We start from the raw sequence: 13,079 nt of genomic DNA, 5'->3' as shown, positions 1-13,079 counted from the left end.
GCTGTTGCAGGCATCCATGTGTGAGAAACGGGTCCAGTACATTCCGTGTTGTCCGCGGACATGTTCCTACAATGCAAGCAAAAACGCCCATGTTTCTTACCAGAAGTACATTTTGCTTGCAGTGCCATAATGTGATGAGGAGAAGATTACTCAACATTTTCAGTTAAATATCACAGCTTAACGCGTATTTTATTATTTAAGTTGTGCCTTCTACAGAAACATGATCCACCCTACAACCTTAAAATGCATACTACCTAACCTGTTATGGAGGGTTTGCTGTTTCAAGATTGAGGCCCGCACTACAACTTGGGCAGGTAAACCGAATTGAAGTATAACGTAGTAGCTGGACAGTAATTTCAAGACACAAATATCTGTCCCTTTCCCCATCGAAATGGAAAATGATAGCACAATCCATATTTTCCACAGATTCCTGAGGTGTGTCCCACATTCCAGGTACTTTTCCTGCTTGCATAATCTGTCACGTTTTCACTGGCTAAATTTGTCCCCGAAGAACAAAGTTTCTTTGTCAATTCACATCTCCTAATCCCAGTTTGAGCAGAAACAGCCCAAGTTGAATTACCGAGGTACCTGTAATGAAAGCCCAATGGCTTGTGCTTCAAGACAGCAACATATTACAGTAAAAACTATAGTGCACGCTTCTTGACTGGTGCAGTCACATACAGAATACATATTAGGAAGGTAGCGCTTTATTTGTCTTGTGAGCAAAGGAAAATGCAAATTGAAGGAGAATTTAGGAAAAAGATGCACATATTAGCCAAAAACACAGCATATAGTATGCCAAACCCCTCTGAACACATTGTAGTGGTTTCCAGCTTAGCAGTATAGGCGGTGTTATCACTAGGTGTTTCTGTTAACAATAGAGTGTTTGCAAATCAGAGGTTGCCTGACCTTTTAGTGCTACCTACACATTTCAACCTTCTGAGCCTCTGAGTTGTATTGGAGGGTGGTCCAAATAAAAACAAAGGAAATGTCCTCATTATTTGAAGGTCGAGGAAGGTTTTCTGTGTGGGTGATCCAAATGAAGTTTATGTGAGGCCTTTTGTTCGTTTGAAAATGAATCCAGAGGGTGAAACCATTCGTGCAGGAGGGGGGGGGGGGGGGGGGCGAGACACTTTTCCACTGTAAGTGGAAAGAGGATCTGCTGTTTGGAGCAGCAGTATCAATGTTCACATTTACCACTGATAGAACTCTGCTAAAGTGTTTTGCTCTTCATTCATAACAGTTCATAACCTCTTATGTAGAGCTTTCTGTTTTGTATGACGTCAATTTAAAAAAAAAAAAAAACACTCCACCAAATGTACATCCCTGCCACTCTTCACCAGTGGATCCATTTCCTGTTCTTAGAAACATGCTGTAATCACTGTTATGCCAAAAGAAAACCCTGATAATTTCTCCAGGTTTGTGCCCTATCTCAACCCACCTTGAAGTAGAAGACCGCCTAAGTGACTTCCAGTCATGCTTCAGGGCGCAGGTGAACTGAAGCCATGTTACAAAACATTACTAAATAGGGTCTTAGCTGTATGCCCTGGGACGTAATACCCCTGGATTTATAAACTGTGTTCGATGCCATAAGCCACTGTATCCTTCTTAAAAGTTTGGAATGTTTTACTGGTATTAGCAGACTGGTGCTCACCTAGTTGACACCATTGTTATCTAATCCCCATCAGGTCAGACTAGGATCTCTCGCTTTTAATTCCACCACCATAAGCTGTGGGGTCCCTCAAGCCCCTGTATTATGCCATCTACGTGTGTCCTCACACAAAGATTGTTGAATATTATGACATGTTACCACACATACTGGTGCCACACAACTCAACCTCACGTTGGGTGTGTTTCTTTGGCAAGCATGCCATGCTCTTCGCCCCTCCCATTTTCAATAGTGGATTCAGGAAAACTGGCTGTGTTTTAATGGAAATAAAACCAAGATCCTTCTCTAGGTGATGGCCAAGCTTCACAATCTCCGTTTTGCTTGGCCTTAATCTGTTGAATCCCCTCTACAACTTGTGTCCACAGTTTGCAGCCTTGAAGTTCTATTTGATATCGCGTTCTCCTTCATATCTCGTATAAATTCTCTCACCAAATCAGTTTTCCATCATTTGTTGTGAGGGTTCCTATCCCTTCTCAACCTACAGCAAACAATTGTTTACCCATGCGGTTATCTTCTGCCTTGAAAGTTGCAAAAGCTTATATATCAGACTGCCTAATAACTAGTTGCTAAAATCAGGGTGACCCACTAAAGTACACTGAAAATGATGGATGGAATGCTTGAATTATTCTTAGTCACTGGTAATTACTCGGGCCGCATTCCAGTCCATTGTTATTACTTCAGTTTGGTACCAGCCGTAGGCAAATCAGTCTTGACCCTGCTCCAGTGAGAACAGTCCAGCCTGAATTGGGATGCGGACCCAAGTGATTACCAGTAGCTGAGATTATTGACAACATTCAATCTATCACTTTTTTGTATACTTTAGTGTGTCGCCCTAAGTGGGACAGGTATGTCCAGAAGTGGGTTCTATGCACACTGTGCCACTGGAGCCAAGCTATACTTGGCTCATGAGACTAGGGCGAGACTGACCCTAGGTTTGCTTCTGTTCCGGATCTGGGAGGACCTGGCCTGGCAGTTCTTGATGAACGGTTCCCATTGGAGCAGGGTCAAGAATGATTTGCATATGGCTGAGTCTCAACTAAGGTGACATGGTGAGCAAAGTAACAATAGACGGATGTGGCATGAGTGATTACCAGTGGCTGAGATTAATTCAATCATTCCATCTATCCCTTATTTGTGTATTTTAATGTGCCCATTTGTCAGGCAGGTGTATAACACAACAGGGCATCTGAACAGCATACCTATTAACTTAAGAGTAGTGACCACCTAAACGTATGCAGCCTGATCCTATAAGTGGTGTCCCCAGGACATATTTTCAGCTGATTTTATTATTTTTCTTTTTTCGTAACACCGAATGACAGTGTAGAGATTTACTACTTTGACATGGTGCCTTGCTGTGTCATACCACAGTCTCAATAAGGGACTAAGACACTATTTTTAACTCCAGTTTTGCCAGCTGGCAGTCTTTACATCTTGTATACCTGATATAGGGAAGCCCAAGGAAAACTGGACGCTGTTTATCCATTAGCCGACATGGGGCACCCTGAGTATTGACACTTCAATGTTTGTTGTCGGCCTTAGACGCCAGTCTGAAGCAGGTGTGAATGCCATGAGCTGCACACCGCTTCACAAAGTACATTACCACGTTCCGGCCTCACACCAGGTAACTGCGTTTTCATCTGTGCCACCCTTTGCAGCACGTGGATCTGATCCTCTTGGGGGTGAAGAAAGGGGAAATTAACAAAATATGGGCAGTGACCCATCATAACAACTAACACTACTTTTATATACATTTTTCAAGAAAGCCTAGTCGTTAACAAGGCAATGCTGTCGTATTGGTACACCAATAATGCAATGTTAATACTAGCAATTGCACTTTATTGCCTTGGGATGTAACATGTCTATTAGTTGGTACATGTTAGGCCTACTACTATGTTGTTTTGTCTCTGTTGGCCAATGTCTGCTGTAATGGTTCTGCTCACTAGACCGATGTCCCCTGAACTGCTTTGGCCCTCACCAACACATTTATAGGGTAACTCACTTTGTGGCTTGGTGTGGAAACCTTAATTACTTCTCAGTCGCATATTTACAATGCTGCTTTGTGATGTGTTTTTTGTGGGTTGGACTCTAGCGCTTTCGGAGCCAGGTTTCATTTTTTATTTTTAATTAAACCTTTTTTCCCTTGCATGTCAGTGTACCCATCGCAAGCAAGTTGAATCCTGTGTGCTGGGTTCCTCTACAGTGGTTCCATAGGGAAACAATTACTTTCAATCATAATAAATCAAGAATCACAGCATATATGAATCAATCAAATAATCAATATCAAACAATTATACAATTTTAGATATAACAATTTATTCCTTATATTTTGAATTGAGGTAAGCAAAATCCGAAAATTGAAAAAGATAAAGCTAAGGCTGTATATACAATATTTTTAGAAAACGACGCAGTGAACAAGTGAATAAAGTGACTTAGTGCAATAAGTGACAGTGCAAGTAATTACAGTATATGTACGTATTTACACAATGTAACAAAAATATATACAAGATTCCTTATTTTGAAAAAGTCCTTAGTTTCCTCATGGGTATGCGATAGACCTTGTAAAGCACATGTCCTATCTATTTATTGTCAACAAGGAAATCCGATTAATAAGGGACTGGAGAACCGTCAACGTTTCGACCCTACATCAACCGCTAGTTGTAAGTAGTCATATCGGGTCTTCTTCAGGACACAGGAATTGTATACCAGCCTAAGGAACATAAATTGGTATCAATGCTGTGATAAAAAAAAAAATTTTAACAAAAAAGAGAAGGGAAATAATCCCAAAAGGAACTCACCTAGGATATAGGTGATTGAAAAGATGTGACCAATAGTGTTGCAGTTGCCACCTCTTGTAGTCAATCAAAGGGGAACTGCCAGATGACACATATGAAAATTAATGAGAATGTATCAAAAGGATAAGATTGATTTAGCCATTGGGTCAATACGAAAATATTCTTTATAGAGATTTACCAGGCTTGTAACGAGTTTAGTCTGCAGAAGGGGCCTCTTATTCTGCCGGGTTGGCTTCTTCTGAATCCCTCTCTCCTTATTCTTGCTGCTTTCGTTAACCAAACTTGAGTATTTCAACTACAAACCCAAATGAGGATAGTTAATAGAAAGTTTGCACCATACAATAGACAAATCGAGCCATTTTAGGTTAAAAATAGCCCAAAATGAAGGCTCACCTTACTATCCTTCTATTGACTATCCCCATTTGGGTTTGTAGTTGAAATACTCAAGTTTGGTTAACGAAAGCAGCAAGAATAAGGAGAGAGGGATTCAGAAGAAGCCAACCCGGCAGAATAAGAGGCCCCTTGTGCAGACTAAACTCGTTACAAGCCTGGTAAATCTCTATAAAGAATATTTTCGTATTGACCCAATGGCTAAATCAATCTTATCCTTTTGATACATTCTCATTATTTTTTATATGTGTCATCTGGCAGTTCCCCCTTGATTGACTACAAGAGGTGGCAACTGCAACACTATTGGTCACATCTGTTCAATCACCTATATCCTAGGTGAGTTCCTTTTGGGATTATTTCCCTTCTCTTTTTTGTTAAATTTTTTTTTTTATCACAGCATTGATACCAATTTATTTTCCTTAGGCTGGTATACAATTCCTGTGTCCTGAAGAAGACCCGATATGACTACTTACAACTAGCGGTTGATGTAGGGTCGAAATGTTGACGGTTCTCCAGTCCCTTATTAATCTGATTTCCTTGTTGACAATAGATAGGACATGTGCTTTACAAGGTCTATCGCATACCCATGAGGAAACTAAGGACTTTTTCAAAATAAGGAATCTTGTATATATTTTTGTTACATTGTGTAAATACGTACATATACTGTAATTACTTGCACTGTCACTTATTGCACTAAGTCACTTTATTCACTTGTTCACTGCGTCGTTTTCTAAAAATATTGTATATACAGCCTTAGCTTTATCTTTTTCAATTTTCGGATTTTGCTTACCTCAATTCAAAATATAAGGAATAAATTGTTATATCTAAAATTGTATAATTTTGTTTGATATTGATTATTTGATTGATTCATATATGCTGTGATTCTTGATTTATTATGATTGAAAGTAATTGTTTCCCTATGGAACCATTGTTTATATTTTGTTGATGAGGCCCAGGTTCCTCGGGTTATAGGGTTACCCCTGTTTCTTTAACTTTTGGGTTCCTCTACAGTAGCTGATGGGGGCAGACCCTAAACCTTTTGTGTTGATTCACTGATCACCACTCCTTTTTGGATGCGGCTCAAAGGCCATGTCTTGTCATAAAGCTCACGGATTCGGTGTCCCATATGCTTTGAAAAGGCTCTTTTTTTATTATTGATTTTTATTTTTTTTGCCATACACAGCTGAGGCCCTCACCCCAGCAAATTACTTTTAAGCATTTTTTAATTGCAGGGCCCCAAAATAAAAGCTATCATTGCCAAAATGCAGTAAGTTAAGTCACTGTGTGAAATGCAAGATGGGTGACAGGGAAATTGGGTGGGTGTACAGGTAGTATGGATCGGGTACAACCACAGTAGGGTAAAACCAGGTATTCAAGTTCTCAAATAAAAACCTTGAAAAGCTACCAAAGAAACATAAGGACTTCTGTAGACGAGCCGACATGACTAGACCTACTGCCGGCGCCAATACCTTCCAGACCAGAACACCACCAGGAGGGCCCGCTGATCAGTACAGGCAATAGCACAGCATGGTTACTATAAGAAAAAAAAAACCTGTAGCTGCAAGAAGTCGGTCAGAACCAAACTTGCATGACATAAGTGTTGCTTGTAAGACACAAGCATAGGGCCACAAGACCTAAACCCCACTATGAACAACCACATAGGGACCTCCCACGTACACATTCGACGTGCACTTGCCTATTTGACACACCTTTCTTGAAAGTAAACAAGATCAAGTATAAATACATGTGTCCCCTGGCAATGAGAAATTGTTCAGCAGCATTGATAGTTTCATGTTCATGAGCCATGTCCCTCACCAGCAAGGGTGCAGAGAATGATTTCCACTGGTCGTCCACAGAAAAGAAAACCAGGTCGGGCATCTCTGGTAAGGTCAAAAGTCACCGAAGCCCAGAGAGATGGTGACACTCCATATCGTTTTTGTTTGAGAACCGTGCTTTTAATTCTCATGTTAATATAGCATGTCCCTTCAACCGTAGTAGGTGCAGAGATTTCCGCAAGTCTTCCATGAAGAACAAGCATTGGCATAGCCAATAGGTCTCGCTTTTGGGACCTTATAAGTGTTTAGCCATGCAACAGTTGCATAACTAAACACTTATAAGGTCTCAAAAGCGAGACCGATTGGCTATGCCAACGCTTGTTTTAACTGCTGCAATCAATTGAAGCCTTACGGAGAACATCAAAGGTGCCGTGTGGCCGCGAAAGTTAAAGTAATCGTGGTAAAGCGCGACGCCCGCGCACATGCACTGTAGCTCTATGCTAGCCTGGTAGCACTTTTTGGAGCCCTCACAAAATGTCTTGCCAGACCAGCGCATGCGCTGGGTCAGGCGAGACCTAAAAATAGGTCAGGAGTCTTTGTTAATGTCAAAAGTTGCTGCAGCTCAAAGATAAAGAAAACACATCCCTCCTTTGGTTATGCTTCAAAGGTGTACTGGTATTTTCTCAGATTTGCTTTAATAAATGAATCTTGGCCCTTCTCCTTAAGAGAGGGATATACACGGATTGCCTTTTTAGCTAGAGAAGACAAGGGTGGAATCTTTGGTAATGTCTAAAGAGAAGGAAACCATTATTCCCTTGGTTTAAGTTTCAGAGCCGTACTGGTATTTTCATGGTGTTGCTTTGATAAATGACTCCCGCCCCCCATCCTTCGGAGATGGACAGCCACGGATTGTCTTTCTGTTCAGAGAAGAGGCGTAAGGAATCCGTGCTAATGTCAGTCATTGCGGCCAAAAGAGAAGGAAAACCTCATTCCCTTGGTTGTTGTTTCAGAGCCTTAGGGGTATTTTCATAGTTTCACGTTCAAATCCTAAATATTGTCTTTTGCCCTTAAGGGGGTGCGGAAGAGGGTCGTCTATTTCAGAAAAGAGGCGGGTCAGGAATCTGTAGCATTGGAAAGGAAGACCTTGCACAAGAGGAGATGGGAATACTTCATCTGCTCAGGCTTGTTCAAATAAATGTTTATTTTTGTTTGAAGCCTTCTTGAGGGATACTCCCATACCCGGATGTTGTAGTTCACATACACCTTTCTGTTTGGTTATAACACATCCCTGGTTCATTTACTTGCATCCCAATCTTGGGCTGATCTTTCAGGTCCTAAATATTCAGCTTAGTAGATCTGCGTCTCCCCTTGGGGATTCACGTTTTGTCTCCATGTCATTCCTACAAAAAAACGACACCAGAATGCAGTCATTTTATGGACTATGAACCTATTTACAGATAATAAGCATTGGCAAGGCCAGTAGGTCCGACTTTAATGTGCCATTGCTTGTAAACACAGGCGGTCACAAATGATGTTTACATGTGTGGCATGCACGAATACTGTTTATCACATTAAAGCCTGCCTTTTTGGCTTTGTTGGCATAGATAAAATAAGGAGCAAAAACAGACTACTTTCTGTACAATGCATGTAGAGGATAAATAAATAAATGCACCCATGTGCTGATTGAGCATATATTTCACATGTAAGATAGTCCCTGGTGAATTCCAATGGAAGTACTTGATAGGTGGAATGATGCACAGAACAGCCAATAGCATAAGGAGAGAGTAATTATCTTCTTGGTGGAGCTAAAGCTCACTGTGTATTCTAAATAAATGGAAACAATCTTAAAGACGACTGCGTTCTCAACCCAGATTTAATCCTGAAGTACAGTTCTGCAGTTGCCTATGGGGTAAGCTTGTATTACCCAAACAGAGGGGTTACGTAATTTGTTGTTGCAGCAGAGAAACTACGATATATTAAGACTTTCTTGTTACACTGGTAATTCACCCTGCAAAGATCTGCATTAATGATCCACAATAATGGCATTCAGTGTATTATCCTTGGGAGAAGAGGGTTTGATTAGCACGAGTTTGTATTCAATCTGGTGTCTTGCCTGTCCACATACAGCAGCAGCGCTCAAATGTTTTAGCACTATGCACGTTAAGGATTCAGGCATCCTTGGTGGTGTACGAACCAGTGAACTAGTGTGTGTCTGGTACACGCAGACGAGAACGTATAACACTAGGCTATCTTTCCAAGGACAATGTTGGAGCCCGCTCTGTACATGTGAAGTGCCCCCTGAGTGCCTACAACACCTTGTTTGTTGGTTCATCTATGTGTAGATCTAAGAATGCGTGAAAGTAAGCCAGGTGGGAGTTCACACATCAGCTGATCTACACAGAGTTTGCCCCCATAGGCAGACACACATCAGCTGATCTACACAGAGTTTGGCCCCATAGGCAGACACACATCAGCTGATCTACACAGAGTTTGGCCCATAGGCAGACACACATCAGCTGATCTACAGAGTTTGGCCCCATAGACAGACACCAACACATCTTTAGGCCCACCAGCATCTTTCTCTGCTGGCTTTTATATTTATCGCAGTGCTGCTCCCGAATACATACGCAATACAGGTGCAATAAAAAAACAAAAAAAACATTCTTTTTAAGCGCCATATGTTATGTGGATTTTTGTAACGCCTGATCACCCATGAGGATATCCTGGTGCTTTACAGGTGTGGGCTATCCTATGGGCCTTACTCCAACAGCCAGGTCTTCAGCTTCTTGCTGAATGTAAGAACCGATGAGAAGGCTCTGATGTGGTGTTGCAACTTTTTCAATGCTTTAGGAGTGATGTAAGAGAAGGCACGGTCTCTTGTTCTGTTTTTGCGCATGCGTGGCATGTGTGCTAGTGAGACTTCAGCTGAGCAGAAGTGTCTGATGGAACTGCACGCAGTTGGTAGAACAGCACGCAGCCGTTCAGATAGGCTGAACTTGCGTAGTTTTTGGTGGCATGTTTGGCTGGTATCGCAAGACGGCCGGCCAAAAAGACGTGTATACTTTAAGCAGTGCATTCGCCAGACCACCCTCCTCCCTGCTGCTGTCACTCCGTCCTGACGCTCGGCTGGGGATGGGGGATAACAAATAAAATGGTATTACCATTTTGTTTTTCATTTCTGGATCTTTGGGGGGGTAGGATTTTAAGGAGGGCAACACTCCTCTGCTCCAATGAAGGAGCTGCCCCTATAGTCTTTTGTATGTGTGGATAAGGAGCTTGAACACACATATTCATAGAGAGCAATTTTTGTTCCTTTAAGTGTAGTGTGACGTGAAACCGGTGTGGGAGGTTAGAACATGGAGGAGGGATTGAAAAGTTTTCTAGGGCTATTTTGAGCTTCCAGTCTAATTGTGGCTAATATCATGTAAACCTGTGTCTTGAGACTCGCGTGTGTCTCCTGTAGTAGCCAAAATCACAAAAGTGTATGCATATATGTAATATTTCTGTGTGTGCTTTGAGCCTGTGTATGACTTTGATTGCCTCATGTTTGGCACATTGAGTGTCAAGCATCACAGGCAGAAAAGTGGTGTAGTGCTGAGATTGCCATTCTGTTGTTTAGGTTCAGGGGCATGTACTTTTGTTTATCAAAAAACAACGTGTGGTATCCCTGTCCACACTGGTGAAGTCCGCTCATAGATCCTTGTTCTGCAAATGTAAAGTTACACCAGAGTATTATTGGGATAAGGTACTCTAAGTCTTGCCTGACCCCTCATGTGATTGAAGGGGAACGTTAAAGTGGAAAGTGAGTCCTACTGTGTTAATGCGCTAACCCAACCGGAAGGAAGCGTATTCACTACGATTCACTAAGCCTACGTCAGCCTGTTCAAGCTCTATGACGAATCATCGGTTCATTATGCTCATATTCAGTAATATTGATGGAGTGTGTGCCTTCTACCTTGTGAATGAATGCCTGTTTATTCACACTCCCTGGTGAATGCATGTCTCTAGTTGCTGCAGACCTCGTCAATGTCTTGGCATTGAAGATTCCTGACTGACTCCCTGCCTGTTCTCTTCCCTCCAGCTTGGCATCGCCGTGGGTTTTCTCTTACCACCTATTCTGGTCCCTAACTCCGATGACCTGGACGAGCTGGCATACCACATTCGCCTCATGTTCTATGGGACCGCAGCCGTGGCCTCTCTACTTTTCGTCCTGGTGGTATTAGGTAAGTGAATCAAATTGCTGAAGTGGTCCAAAAGGGACAGGGCGGCCATTTGTTTCATGGGTAGGAGTAGCCAAAGGGGCACAGCCGTCTCAATTATGGGATTTTCATTAATATTTATAAAGATAAACCTATTGGCGCCTGTTTGCAGGATCCTAGAATGCTTCTTTTCAAAGAGAGATATCTCTTTTAAGAAAAATATTTTAAATGAATGTTTATCTAATGCCAGATCATTTTTGTTGTTGTTATTTTCCTACTCTAATTTCCACTAAAACCTAGGTTCGGGCAAGAACCTGAGCTGAAAAACGCTTTTTAATTTTCTTTTAATAAAGAGTGAATGCAAAAGAGCCGGATAGATTGAAGCTTCTTCAGAGGCAGCAGGCTACTCCTGGGTCTGCTCAAGGACCTAGCTTTCAAAGTCACCTGAGCACTGGACGTACACATTTGGCTTTGATTTACATAAACAAGTATTAGTTTTGGAAGCCATTATTTGCCTTCACGTGGTGTCTCTAGGCATCGGACACCCTTTTAAAGCTTTTCATTTGTCGATAACTTGCATTATTTTGGTACGTTGCTCTGAAACAGAGATTATATCAATTGTACCCTCCTTCCTCTCTCTGCCTGTGTTTGATGGATGGGCCTTTTGCAGTGGGACCAGTTCTGGAGTGGTGAACATACTGTAGGTGTAGTTTTGTCTTCCAGATAGTCATTCTGTTGAGGTGTGTGATATTTGTCAAGACATTATATTACAGATTCTGAGGAGGAGAGGCAGTTCTCCTGCAGCCTGAGCTGGATCTGCTCCCAGACGTGGAGGTCCTTGGCAGTTAATTGCTCAACGATGTGGCATCTTTTATTCTGCAGATTAAACCGAACTCCACCAGTATGTTGTCTTTCAGGCCTGACTTTAAAACTAAGCTTGACTTGATGTGGAGTACTCCATTCATAAGGTGAAGTACCCAGGACAAGGCACCATTACAGACAGGAGACATGAGAGATCTTGATATCTGACTGGCATTTTTCTGATCTCCCTCATACACCTCAACAACCCTAAAATTGTCCTGAACCAGCCCATCTTATTCCCGAGACCCAAGAGAGAGTTCTCTCTTTAGGCGAGGCAGGAGGTCACTGGAGCACCACCATTCCAAAAGAAGGCCTTGCTTCTGGAGAATTAGCTGAGCACTCAGTAGACATGTTGAGCATGGGCAGAAAAGCCATCCACGATACATCCTAGATTAAGGCTGGCCATGTATTCTTCTACTTTTCCAGAATTTCACCAATTGACAACATAACACTCCATGAAGTGGCAAATGGGGCTCCCAGGAAACATAAAATTAGTGCTACGAGGTTTCAAGTTCAGATTCCATGTGATTGAGGGGCTGCTGGCACCTTACCCCTTAGCTATGAGGCTTTTCTTGCCCCCGTACTGAGCCCTTTTTTGATGTTTGAGGGACTTCACTCTTAAGCCTTAACTTGTTTTACACAAAAAGCATCCGAACCAAATTTGTGTCATTCCCCCACCCCCACCCCCACCCCCCATAGTTTGGGGTTTCTAAAGATACATTTTGTTGGTGGACTCCATTTGAGGGAACCAGGAGAATAGCCAAAATATGGCAAAATGTAATTCTTTTTTAATGGGCAAAAATGCTGTGCATGAAAGCATATCTTTTTTTCAAGTGGTATAAACAAGTTTTTTTTCTTGCCAGCTTTCAGCAACAAGCTTTGTTGTAAAAGAACACAATTTTTTTCATAGATTTTTTTTAAATTTTCCTATTTTTTTAATTTCTATTGCAACCTACTTGAAATTTGTGGTGTAAAAACGCTGAACACCCATGAGTGAATATGGAAAGCCATGCATTTCTGAAAACTAGAAAAAATTCTGAATTCAGCCTGGAGTCATTTTGTGTAGAAAGCTTGTGGTCTTCCCAGAAAAACTCGTTGATATAAAAAAAAATAACGAAAATATGTAGGAAAAATAGCATTTGGTGATGTTTAAAACTGTATTTTGTTTTGCCCTGATGCCAGATTTACAAAAGTAATACACTGTTATATCCGGCAATTACTTCTGGCACAGGGATATGTAATATTTGTTGGTTGTCCACTAACATATTCTACCCAGAGCCAACAACTGGGCTGCAGCCTATAGCGATTTTTCATTGCGTACTGAAAGTGCAGTCATTCATTTGGTAAAATAATGAATGACAAATGGATATAAAGGACACCTTAAATGTGCACT

General features: G+C 41.6%; 1 protein-coding gene across 7 annotated transcripts in view; it reads left to right on the top strand.

Moving 5' to 3' along the window:
* The window catches only part of FLVCR2 (FLVCR choline and putative heme transporter 2), a 612,292-nt gene that overhangs the window by 217,059 nt on the left and 382,154 nt on the right, over nt 1-13,079 (top strand). For all 7 annotated transcript variants that reach the window (XM_085626721.1, XM_085626718.1, XM_085626720.1 and 4 more), the window contains one exon: nt 10,708-10,849. In XM_085626721.1, coding sequence (XP_085482847.1) covers nt 10,708-10,849 — 142 coding nt within the window. The remainder of the gene's footprint in view (nt 1-10,707; nt 10,850-13,079) is intronic.

Source organism: Triturus cristatus, chromosome 9, assembly GCF_964204655.1.
Source record: "Triturus cristatus chromosome 9, aTriCri1.1, whole genome shotgun sequence".
In the NCBI taxonomy this organism is placed as follows: domain Eukaryota; kingdom Metazoa; phylum Chordata; class Amphibia; order Caudata; family Salamandridae; genus Triturus; species Triturus cristatus.
This window is presented reverse-complemented; position numbering and strand designations above follow the sequence as displayed.